This window comes from Ornithorhynchus anatinus, chromosome 3 (assembly GCF_004115215.2).
Source record: "Ornithorhynchus anatinus isolate Pmale09 chromosome 3, mOrnAna1.pri.v4, whole genome shotgun sequence".
Classification (NCBI taxonomy): Eukaryota; Metazoa; Chordata; class Mammalia; order Monotremata; family Ornithorhynchidae; genus Ornithorhynchus; species Ornithorhynchus anatinus.
In genome coordinates this window covers 102,626,666-102,639,612 of record NC_041730.1, presented here as the reverse complement: position 1 = coordinate 102,639,612, position 12,947 = coordinate 102,626,666, and the positions used below count along the sequence as shown (strand labels likewise).

The window sequence follows — 12,947 nt, the reverse complement described above, 5'->3', positions numbered from 1 at the left end:
TGATACATTCAGAAATTTTGTAATTGAAAAGAATCAGTCTTCATCATTAGACAGTGTATAGAACCAGACTTTGACCTCGTTGCTGAAATACTAACACTATTATCCTTCAGGTTAACTTAAACCAAAAACATTTATGGCATTTGAACAATGTACAGCCTTCATGAGTAATCAGATAATCCAGTCTTTTCGGAATATAAGGATCGTGTGTAGAGTGGCATTACTACTTTTACAAATAGTCCATTTAAGAAGAAAAAATTAAAAATATTGAACAGCTTCCTGGGGATTTGTGATTATTTTCCAATTTAGTGAGGCTGACCAAACGCTTGAGCAGTGCTTTGTTTTATGTGTTGTATAGGGGTTTTGAAAAGGTGTCATGCTATATTTTTAATGGATACAGAGTTGAACATTGCCTTTTGATGATCCATACACCTTCGATGGAATTTCAGTTAGCATCATTTGGAATGCTCTCCAGCTATTCAGTCTTCAGGAGGGAGTACATTGCCATAATTTATTTTATGTCTGCCTTTCACATTAGATTGTAAATTCCTTGGACAGAGATCATGTCTACCAACTCTTTTGTATTATAATTAATGCATATTATTTATTGAACACTTACTGTGTGCAGAGAACTGTATGAAAGACTTAGGAAAGTAGAGTATAACTGAGTTGGTAGACATGTTCACTGACCATAAGGAGCTTTCAACCTATTATGATTTTTATTATCGTTATTATTATTGTTATTTGTGTTAAGTGCTTACTGTGTGTCAAGCACTGTTCTAGGTGCTGGAGCAGACACAAGTTAATCAGGTTGGACACAGCCTTGATCCCTCAGTGGGCCAACAGTCTAAGTAGGCGGGAGAACAGATATTCAATCCCATTTCACAGTTCAGGAAGCTGAGGTGCAGAGAAGTTAAGTGACTTGCCCAAAGTCACACAACAAGCAGTTGGCAGAGCCAGGATTAAAATCCAAGTCTTCTGACTCCCAGTCCCATGCTGTTTCCTCTAGGCCATATTAAAGTAAATTACTCATATATACATAAGTGCCGAGGAACTGAGGATGGAGTGAATATCAAGTGCTTAAAGGGTACAAATCCAAATTCAAGGGTGATGTTTAAGGGTGATGTAGAAGGTAGTGGGAGCACAGGAAAGAATTCCTTATTTAGGGAAGTCCTCTTGAAGGGATTACAATTTTAATAAGGCTTTAAAGGTGGGAAAAATGGTGATCATATATAAAGAGGGAGGGAGTTCCAAGCCAGAAGGAGGTCATGGACAAGGGGTCAGTTGCAAGATAGACTAGATAGAGCTACAGTGAATAGGTTGGTGTTGGAAAGTGAAGCAGCATGACCTGGGAGTCAGAAGGTCATGGATTCTAATCCTGGCTCCATCACTTTTCTGCTGTGTCACCTTGAGCAAGTAACTTCACTTCTCTGGGCCTCAGTTACCTCATCCGTAAAATGGTGATTTAGACTATAAGCCCGATGTGGGACAGGTACTGTGTCCAACCCGATTTGCTTATATCCCCTCCAGTGCTTAGTAAAGTGCCTGGCACATAATAAGCACTTAACAAATGCCACAATTATTATCAAATGGGCTAGGTTGTGGTAGGAAATCAGCTAAGGAAAGTAGGTGGAGGGCAAGTAGATTAAGTTCATTAAAGCTGATGGTAAGGAGTTTCTGTTTGATGTAGCAGTGGATGGGCAAACACTGGAGCTTCTTGAAGAGAGGACAAATTTGCACTGAATTTTTTAAAGAAAATATCTGAGCAAGAGAGTGAAGCTTGGCCTGGAGGAAGAAACAGGAGGCAGGGAGGTCAGTAAAAAGGCTGATGCAGTCATCAAGGTGGGATATGATAAGTGTGTAGATCAGCTTAGTAGTTTTGGATGAGGAGGAAAGGGAAAAAAAAATGATATGAAGGTAAAACTGGCCGGATTTGGTGACAGAGATAATGATGATAATAATTGTATTTGTTAAGCGCTTACTCTGTGCCAAGCACTGTTCTAAGCGCTGGGGTAGGTACAAAATAAGCAGGTTGTTCCCCATGGGGCTCAGTCTTAATCCCCGTTTTACAGATGAGGTAACTGAGGCACAGAGTAGCTAAGTGACTTGCCCAAAGTCACACAGCTGACAAGTGGCAGAGGTGATATTAGAACACCGACCTCTCACTCCCAAGCCTTTGCTCTTTCCACTAAGCCACACTGCTTCTCATATAATATAATAATATAAGATATGTGGGTTGAATGAGAGAGATGAGTCGAGGTTAATGCCAAAGTTAGAGGCTTATGAAGCAGGGAAATGAGGGGTATTGTCTACAATGACAGGAAAGACTAGAGATGAACAGGGTTTGGGTGGAAAGATGAGTAGTTCTGTTTAGTAATAATAATAACTATGGCATTTGTTAAGAACTTACTGTGTGCCAAGCACTGTTCTAAGGACTGAAGCACTGTTCTAATGATTTATAAACAGGTTAATCCCATATAAAACTATTCACTTGCAAGCTTTCACCTGAAAACAAAATCACATAACACCTTGGTTTCTGGAGTTAAATATGAAACAGAATGTAAATTGGTTAGGTTAATGATTCAGAGGGACTTCAAGATTCTTGAGAGAAAATACTGGCCTCAGGGACAGAATTTTATTGAGCATATAAAGTCCAGCATCTTTAGGTTTAATGAAATTATGATCCCTAATGGCAGTTTCAAAGTCATAAGTATCAATGTGGAAAATGCCCTGCTTTTTTGGCCAGTATTGAAATCCTGCCTTGTCTTTTATGCCGTTGAATCATTTCCGACCCATAGCGACATCACAGACACATCTCTTCCAGTACACCCTGCTCTCCATCTGCAATCATTCTAGTAGTGTATCCATAGGGTTTTTTTGGTAAAAAATATGGAAGTGGTTTACCATTGCCTCCTTCCACACAGTAAATTTGAGTCTCTGCCCTCAACTCTCTCCCATACTGCTATTACCCAGCATGGATGAGTTTTGACTTGTAGCAGGCTTGTAGCCTTCCACTAGCTAGACACTGGCCAAGCTACAAGTGGAATGGGTATGCCTCTGCTTGACTCTCCCTTCCATAGCCGAGACTGGTAGGGTACTGGAAACTCTCCAGATGCGATGCTGAGAAGGGGGTTGAAATCTTGGAAATGTGAACTCTAGCTCATTGGAGTGGCCACTGTGGCATTAACAGAAAGTAGTGCAATTTGAGGAATGTAATACATTAATTATTTTCAATGTATGGCTTGGATCTCAAAATCTCAAATGGTCATAGATACATAATAAGAAACATTTTAGTTGTATTTACATTCCTCAGTCTCAGACTCAAATTTCCATGGGTGTAATTATTTCTAAGAATGAAGCTGAACTCTCAAGTGAGAGTACTATATCAGTAAGTTTGAATTGATAGCAAAGGGTTATTTCCATTTTGACTTTGGGAAAGACCCTTGATGTTAATCCAATATTTTGACTCTTTACTTCAATATCTCAAGAAATAACAATGATGGTACCAAACTCTTTGAGGCAGCATGGCCTAGTGGAAAAAAAAACAAAAAGCAGGGGCTGGGAGTCAGGAGAACTGGCTCCACCACTTGCCTGATTTGTGACTTCAGGAAAGTCACTTAACTTCTCTGGATCTCATTTCCTCAGCTGTATAGTAGGAATAAAATACCTGATCTCCCTGTTTCATAGATTTAGAGCTCCATGTGGAATATAGACCTGTATCTGAACTGATTATCTTCTATTTTCCCCAGTACTTAGCACAGTGCTTGACACACAGAAGACATTTAATAAGTACCATCCAAATTATTATTATCTCTTACTTATGTCATTCTATATATTTGTTCTGTATTTACCCCAGAGAGAGACTTTTGATTCTCATATCCTTAATGGCTAGATGATTCAGCTCTGGTTTAGCTGTTTTAAAATGTTACTCTTCAACTCTTCAAATCATTTTTGAAACTTCCTAAAATGTGAATTTTGCCACCATCCATTTTTCATGAAATGAAAATTAGACAGACTTAGGTCTCTTACCTTGTGTTGTGTTTAACTAAAATCCTTTTTGCTGTTCTCTGTATCATCTCCAAATCCATCCAGCAAATATTATCCTAAATGTCTGTGGTCAAAAATATTCAAGGCACTTTTGATAGGATTGATTAAATGTTAGGTACAGGGCCAATTCTGATAATCTTGTACCATTAACTTACGTATGTGCTTATGATATAGCTTCCCTATTTTCTGGATTTGCACTTATGTGAGTTCATACATGCTTTTATCATTGAAAAGTCAGTGATAATCTTAATTGAAGTACCACTTATTACACAAAGCTTTCTTGCCTTTGAATCCCTGAGAGATTAAAAGAAAAAATTGTATTGTAGCTGTACCATGCATGCTGAGAAACTGTGGAAAATCAGTATAATTTCTTTATTACCTTAACTTTGATTTGTTCAGTATCAGTAAAAAGATAGATGAAGCTGAGCTGGCCTGATGGAATAATGAGCAGCAATCTGAGACATTATGCAGCAGTCCTTGAACTAAGAGCCATTTAATTTTAGCTGAGGCTGAGCAGCTAGAAAATTACATGATTTCAGTCAGAATTTAGAGAAAAAATGAAGAGTGCATTTTCCCTCCTTCCCACAGTGGTAAACACTGACTGAAATCATGTTTAGTCTTCATTCAGGAATTGTGCTGCAGAACAGTGAAGCTAAGAGTTGTCCACTATGGTTTTTGTCTTGTCAGTTAAACTCTCCTTGGCATCCTGGTTCCTCTTCTCATTGAGCACCATGAGCATGCTCCATTAAGTGAGGCTTAAACTTAGTTGGGAGTGAATGCTCTCATTAAAAAAAAAGATCAATTTTGAGAACCAGAGTTTTGAATTTAGCCTTTGGTGACTGTAAATACTAGCTAGTTACCTCACATAATTTTGTGATATTGTAGAAAACACAGAATTTCGGATCCTGCTAATTCATAAGCATCAGACAAAATTGATTCAACTATGCTGGGCAGCAGTGGAATGGGAATGGCAGATGATCAAGTGATCAAAACGTTGATCAAAGACAATGGTTGGGACTCAAGTTTCTACTACGCGGACGCAGGCAATGTAAATCACTTCTGTATTTTTACAAAGAAACCTCTGCAGATGCACATACAAGAATGACCTTATGACAGAAAGGATGCTCTGAAGAGGGTTTGTCCATGGAGTCTCTATGGGGCCGAAAATACTCTCTGGCATTTGAGGAAGAAGTAATTCAGAATATGGGATTATTCAATATCCAGTTTCCCTCTTTATCTTTACCACTATGCTGCCACCAGAAAGATATTCTTCAGTAGAAAGATGGAGATGCTTAAAATATGTTTTGTACAAGAGAGCCTAGATTAAGGTAAAACTGACAGAAAACATGAAGCAAGATAATGCTTCACTAATAGATAAACAAAGATAGATCATTATAGACATCTGGAATCCAAACCAAAATTTAGCACCCCTCCCCCCATCCAACCAGAGAGTACTGTAATAGTAGTAGCTGGAGAAGCAGCGTGGCTCATTGGAAAGAGCCTGGGCTTCGGAGTCAGAGGTTATGAGTTCGACTCCTGGCTCTGCCCCTTGGCAGCTGTGTGACTGTGGGCAAGTCACTTAACTTCTCTGTGCCTCAGTTCCCTCATCTGTAAAATGGGGATTAAAAGTGTGTGAGCCCCACGTGGGACAACCTGATTACCCTGTATCTCCCCCAGCGCTTAGAACAGTGCTCGGCACCTAGTAAGCGCTTAACAAATACCAACATTTATTTATTTTATTTTAGTATTTATTGAAGGCGATATGGTAACTACTGAATTGAAAAAAATGCCAATCACTCTTCACTAATTTAGACAAGATTCCCTCTCCTTTTCAAAATCTTAGCATTGCTTAATGAGGCCATATTATTTAATATTCATTCTTATTCTGAGTTCTTTTAGAATCTTGTGAATTTATTAATTCAGTTTTATAGAGGAATTTATGTTTTGTAAGAATATAGTGAAGAAGTTGCTGTTGCTCCACATGTAAATTATGACAAAACTAGTTGTAAATGCTGTTTTCTTTCCAGTTACAATTGGAAGTTGATGTTTGAATATTTTAGGAGAAGATGCTTGATTTTTTTTTGAACAAACATTTATTTTGCTCCAAGCATCCATTGCCAAACTTTCTGTCTGAAAATTGTGAGCTATAGGCCTATGTATTTTGAAGGGCATTCAAGTTCTTCGTGAATAATTTTAGTTTTAGGGAATGAGGGATATTCTGCATGTTCCATCATTTTATACACTCTAAGGGCTAATATGATCTCTTCACAAGATCCAGACCAAAACTTGGGGCACGGGGCCATATCTCAAGCCATCAGTTGACTGTCTATGTTAATAATGATTACAGTGCTTTTTGTTAAGTGATGACTAGACGACTATAGGTCAAGCACTGTACTAAGCACTGTGGTAGATGCAAGATAATCAGATCCCACATGGGGCTCACAGTCTAAGTAGAAGGAAGAAAAGAAATTGAATACCTATTTTGCAGATGAAGGATCTGAAACACAGAGAGGTTAAGATTTGCCCAGGGTCAAACAGCAAGTGAGTGTCAGAGCCAGGATTAGAAGCCAGATCCTCTTACTTCCAGCCCTGTGCTCTTTCCACTAAGTCATGTTGCTTCTCTGATGACAATTGTAATGCTTGAGCCCAAGGGAAATACTAAGATAGTATATATTCTATTCATAGGGGAAGAAGAAACAAATACCATAATTATTTTGATTATTATTCACCCAAAACCTGTGCAAAAATGAACCTGAAAATTCCATGCCCAGCAAACTTAATGATGCGTTCACAGTCAGAGTATGGAAGGGTTAAGGAAATAAGCACAGGCAGGCCCAGAAATGGACATTTATATAAGGAGTGGCAAAGTAGTTAGAGGACTTGAAATCAAGCCCGTCCTGTGGTTTGGGTGTTCATTTCACTTTTTTCCAAATTTATTTTAAAAGTGTTTACCATCTATATTGTAGAAAACTTGCCCTTCTCTGGTTTATTATTGGCTAACCCCAACACCTTATTTCAGAGTAAAAGGTTATCATGAAACAAAATAGAAAGAGTTATGTCAACTGGAAGAAGTAGGCAGTGTTTACTTTGATTCACTAGGTCACTGAAGTCAGTGTGGATTTCATTCTCTCTCTCACACACATTCTCTCTCTCTCTCTCTCTCCCCCCCTTTGTATGTGAAGGGGCCACTACTAATAAAAATATTTTGATCCCTGTGTCCTTGGCCAAAAAGACAGCCACTTCACTGTAAACACTGGAGATGGCAGGTCTTTGCTAGTTCCTTGAGCATCTGGGGAGAACAGTGCATTCCTTAATAAGGTGATACTAAACATCAAGGCAGCTGCCAAGGTGCTGGTGCTATTTGCATCCCCACAAGTCCAATATGGGGATGTTCATGTACATAGGTTTTTATTTTAAAGCTTTAGGGGTGAGATGATGGGCTAAGATCTCCCACATCTTGTTTTGTTCTGAACCTGCTAACCCTGCATGCCTTGTACGGTGAGTGTGTTGGTCCCCTGTGGATAGGATGAGGGAGTGTAGATATTAATACTAAATGTGGGTATCAGTCTACTATCTGCAGATTGCTAATGCTGTTTGTGGATTAGTCATGCCACTTTCCCCTTCTCTCTTCCCACTTTGGGGCCCTTTCACATTTATTAATATCTCTGAATGAGAATGTGAAAGGAGAGGAAGTTCTTTAATACAATAATAAACAACCATCTTCCTTGGGTTGTTAGACATTCCCCTGTCCAGAGACAGAGCAGGGTGGACCAGTTAACCTTTTGAGGTTCCTCCCAGGGCTTAGATTTTATTTTTCTTGGTAATGAAGTGGGACTTATTACTTAGACCCCCTCTGAGCTGCCAATCAACTCTCATCATTCTCTTCTGTGAAGAAGCTCTGGAATGGGGCTAGAATCTTTCTCCTTCACCCCTTTGTAGGGGAGTTTTAAATTCCTGGCTTTGAAGCAGGGTGAGAAATCTCACTAAGTCAGATGCCATCCTGCGGTCTTTTCTGGGTTATGACTTTTCCAAACTACCTGTATTTAGTGCCTGGTTGTTGCAATTCCTCTCATAATGATTGCTTAGCCAGCTCCTCAAAAACCATTTCTTCTACACATCTTGCCACTTACTGAGTTTTTCCCTTTAAAAAAATGCCCTGCTGTTTGACTGGAATCATGATCACTGAGTTTTCTTATCCCTGCTATGCTTCTATTACCAAAATAGGTACATCTTCACTGTTGGATGTCTTGTGAGTTACAGAGAGGGTTCTTCCAACATGCTAGTTGTCATGATTTCAACTTTTGATGCTGATCACATAAGGATGCCATATCCATTCCCTCTCTACCATTACAAATAATTTAAAGGTTGCTATGGTTAGAGAAAAAGTTATATCTGAGATATAAAAGTAATGGATGTTTTCCATCATCATTTTTTCTTGAGGAAGCAAAGTAGTAAGAAAATGGTGCTTTTGCAAGCAGCTTGAATTTTATAGATTTTATCATTTAATGAAACTTGTTAATTTTTTGACACTGAATTAAATGCACAATTTAGCCACTGGAAATTGCCTTGTTTGTTTTGAGTGAACATATATGAGAGATCTGCCTCTTTTTGCAGACACTGAGAGTTGAAATGCCATGGCTCATAAAAACTATAATTCAGAAAGTACCTTCTTTTTCCATTTATGAGCCATGATAGTTTTCTGAATCCAACTAAGGTTTCCATAATTTTTATATTTATAGGTACTGCTAATTCATATGTCCTAAAATATCTGATTGAACCAAGGAAGCCAAAATATTTTCAAAACATATTACCAATTTAATATATTAAATATTAAGGGAAAATTTGAATATTGGTCACAATTCGCTAATCACTGTGAGCTGATGTCACTTGACTTTCTATCTGTTTCAATGTTATGCATTAAAATCTGTGAACAACATGGCATTAATAAAAGCCATGTTTTGGAAATTCTCCACCAAACCAGGGGAATAATGATTCTGAGTGATGACTTCTGGTCAGCTGTATGCTTACCGGTTTCTGCAGCTGATGATGTGCCTTGCAGTGGGGATCCCCTTTATAGCGGCCAGAGAAATCTCTGGAAAGACACTGTAGAACAGCCATGCATAAAAACCCTTTTTATGAACGAGCCATGGGACCCCAATCAGTTCCTGCTGCATGCGAGCACCTGATCTTCATATTTTCATGAGGTCTGAAGCATTCAGGAATTTACAGCTTATTAGACTATCCTGTGCTGGAGTCTAGCTATGGAACCCAGGGTCGAATACAGACTTCAGTTGGCACAGAATGACTTCTGAATAGGTGAAATCATGCCCAGAATGGAGAATCACAAGAAGGCATTGTTGGAAGACTCTGGGCATCTTGGGGAAATTGAGGACTCTGTACCAAAAGTGAATTACTCTAAGATATGATTAAGAAAATAGATCCAGGTCTCTGTGGGACTCATGTTATTAACAAATTTTCAGTGCCATATAATTTGATTAAAAAGAAAAAGATAAACCTAACTCCTATAAAAAAAAAAACTTGATGACAGTCTATTCTTACTGCAAGCCATGTCTAAGAAAGTCAGGATTGTGGAAATAATCTGAGATAGATATCATATATATATATGTATATGCAAGCACATCTATAGGTAGATAAACCTATATGTCTCTGTCTTTCTGGTGTAGCTGTTATTTACGATGATAAAAGTGAGAGTAAAATCGCACCCATGTTAACTGTACTGTCTATTAACATTGTCTAATAGACAATGTTAACTATGCAAGTTGAGTATACACATTTTAAGCATTAACATGTAACATGGAAGTTACAATTTTGGTAAAGGACATTTTCCTTCTTTAAGAAGTCTTCGTTCTAAAAATGTACCCAGAGGAGTATGAGGTGCTTATCCTCATATAATGATTCTTTTGAAATTTCTCATGGACTAGTCCTATGAGGAATAATTTTCTTCCCCAAAATATCTGCTTAGAAAGCAAATTCATTTTTTGAGTTTTAGAAACCACCAGGCTCTTATTTTTTTGGTGTTCAATTGTGGAAAAGTAAGCATTTTGTAAATCTTGTTTTCCCTACTTCAAGCAACACAAAATAAAATTGCAAATATAAGTTAAAGAGATTTCTGAGAACACATAAATGCATCAATGAAAATTAAAATAAGTAAGAAAAATATGAGACTTAAAATGACAAATTAAATATTTGAATAGGAAATAATTTATGCAAAATATGTTACAAAATCTGGAATGCTAAATAAATAACTGATACAAGGTACTCTATTTTGACATTTTGTTTCACTTACAATATTAAATGCAGATTCCTTGTTAAACATTCTCTCTCTACCTACCTGCCTCGTGTATTTTTTTCACAAACATATGAACTGCATTTTAAAAATTCAGTCTCCTTGAAGATATTTTGAAATATGGTACAGTAAGCATCCGGAAAACTATACTTGCAGGCTTATAGTATTTTTTGAAAGAAAGAAAAACTTGAGTCAGAGCTTTTCTTTGACTGTTGGAAAACCCAGTGTTTCTAGTTATTTCCCCTTAGTTGGCTGACATTTAGGTTTGAAATTATTTTCATTTTCACAGACTATGAAATGATCTTACTCTTCATATGGTATTCTTAGTAACTTTAAAGTTTTTAAGTATGGTAAATGTAAACCATACCTAGGTTTTTTTTAAAAAAGCATACATCTGAGCAAAGAAATCAGTCAATTATTCAAATGCTGAATAATGAAGTCTTATAAAGTCAGGTTCTCTTAATTTCATTTCATATAGTATCATCAGTATGTTTCAGCTCAGCAGGGGGGTCAAAATCTTTTAAGTTAACTTTGTAAAGAAGCTAGAGGCACTGTACTGCTAAGGTTTTAACCGGACATATTTTTTAAATGCCAATCTGGTTGAATGCCACTTTCAGTGACAAAGTAGGTACCCCCATCAGATTTTATGTAACTGCTGTGGTGCCAGGGAAATTTCAGTATAGAATGGGGGAGGTTCGTGCAGAAAGCAAGTGCATTAAACATTTGGTGCTTCATCTGGGAGGTGTTCCTGAATTGTAGTATTACACTAAAATTTTGCATGAAGAATCAGGTGCATATACACTACCTGACTATATGCCTGCTTGCCTGATAAATTGGGTTAATTAGGAGACAATAAACTACTGTACAATTATAACTACCTCTCACCCTGCCCAGTGAAACAATAGACTTAAAGACTTTTCTGTTGTCATTGACAGCTGCCCTTTGTCTCTTATGAGAAAATCTGTTGCTGTGGTTACGGCCTTTGTTTCCAATAATGATTTGTCCACTGATTTTTCCCCATCCTCAATTCCCTATTACTCAAAAGAATAAAAGAATAAAATAATGAGTCATTCATTCAGAAATGTGTTTTTAAAATATCCCTCTTTATCATTACATTTCACTGCTTAGAAACTAGGCTGTAATTCAAGGCAACAGTTAAATCTGAGAATTGTTAAAAAAAAGTGAATTTTTTCATTTATAAGAAAAACTTCTCATGTAATTGAAGAATCTCTTCGAAGTCTGAGCAATTAAATCTTTTTTTTGGTTAATGTATTATTTCTGGAACAAGTAGATAAAATTCTATGCAATAAGCATGATAAAAATCGTGCATATTTCACACAGCACAGAATTTCAGAGTAAAGTTTTCTGGGCACAAAAGCAGTAACAAAACAATCCCTACAAAACTGAGTGACTCTGAGTAACACAAGAAATAATTTTTGTTAATTTAAAATTTTAGAAACTGAAATCTGTAAAGCAAACCGTAATTAAATTATGGTACTGTACATACCAGTTCTTAATAATTGAAACTTTACAATATGAAAAATACATTAGCTCTGTACAGTTTTTACAGGTAGGTAGGATGAGCTTTGAAAAAAGATTCTTTTTTTTTTCCCCAGGGTCATATTCTTTAAGTCAAAAAATACTGCACAACTTAATTACAAATTGTAGACTTGAAACAATTCACGTCTTCTTTATTTCATGTACCACTCTTGGTTCTTTTTCATTTTATTAGAACAGGACATTTCAGAATCCACACGAGACAAAGTCTTCCTCATTGGGTCCATCGGGTTACACAGAGTTTGGTGGCCACCCTCTCCTGTTAATTAGGTCAATGAAGCCATCTGCTGATTAAGCTCACTGATTCGGGCTGATGTTGTTATTGTGCTCAGATTCAGATCAGTCTCTAGGTGTGTTTCCATCGTCTCTTCCTGTGCATTTGATTCAAAGGGCTTATGAGAGAGAAGTTCATGATGCACCCCACAGTAACCTATTGTGGGTTGGTCATATGCAAGAAAGGTTGACACGTTCATGGATAAAGGTATCTGGAGGAAGAAAAAGGGATATGCAGAATAGTTAGTTATCAAAGGACAGACAACTTTGAGGTTCTGAATTTGGTGGTCATGAAATTGAAGGCTGTGTTAGTGCTAATGTGAATTAGACCTAATATGGACACATGCTAATCAAGCTCTCCCAAGCAATTCTGACATTTAAGGCTGACATCATCCCCAAAGTGAGTTCTTGGACCAAATGATATGTGACTGTAAACCCCTCGTGGGCAGAGATCATGTCTACCAACCCTTTGGTATATTCCCAAGTGATTGCTACAGTGCTCTGTGCGTAGTAAATACTCAGTAAATACCATTGATTTTCTGATTGGGAAAATTTGGTTCACCTAGGAAGAAACTGTCCAAAGCAGTAAGACACATGGAAAATGATAGCCCACTTAGTACATGACCCAGCAAATATAGTTACAGAATAATTGGAAGATGAAGCAGCGTGACCTAGTGGAAAGAGTGTGGGCCTGGTATTCAGAGGACCTGGTTTCTAATCCTGGCTCTGAAACCTGTCTGCTGTGTGACCTTGGGCAAATCATGAC

The 12,947-nt window shown here is 37.5% G+C and overlaps 2 protein-coding genes across 2 annotated transcripts in view; one reads left to right on the top strand and one right to left on the bottom strand.

Annotated features, from left to right (window-relative positions):
* Positions 1-12,947, top strand: part of CTNNA3 (catenin alpha 3) — a 1,377,490-nt gene that overhangs the window by 346,461 nt on the left and 1,018,082 nt on the right.
* LRRTM3 (leucine rich repeat transmembrane neuronal 3) overlaps positions 8,534-12,947 on the bottom strand; it is a 195,531-nt gene continuing 191,117 nt past the window's right edge. Inside the window, exon 3 of the mRNA XM_007660683.3 lies at positions 8,534-12,393. Coding sequence (XP_007658873.1) covers positions 12,175-12,393 — 219 coding nt within the window. The 3' untranslated portion in view covers positions 8,534-12,174. The remainder of the gene's footprint in view (positions 12,394-12,947) is intronic.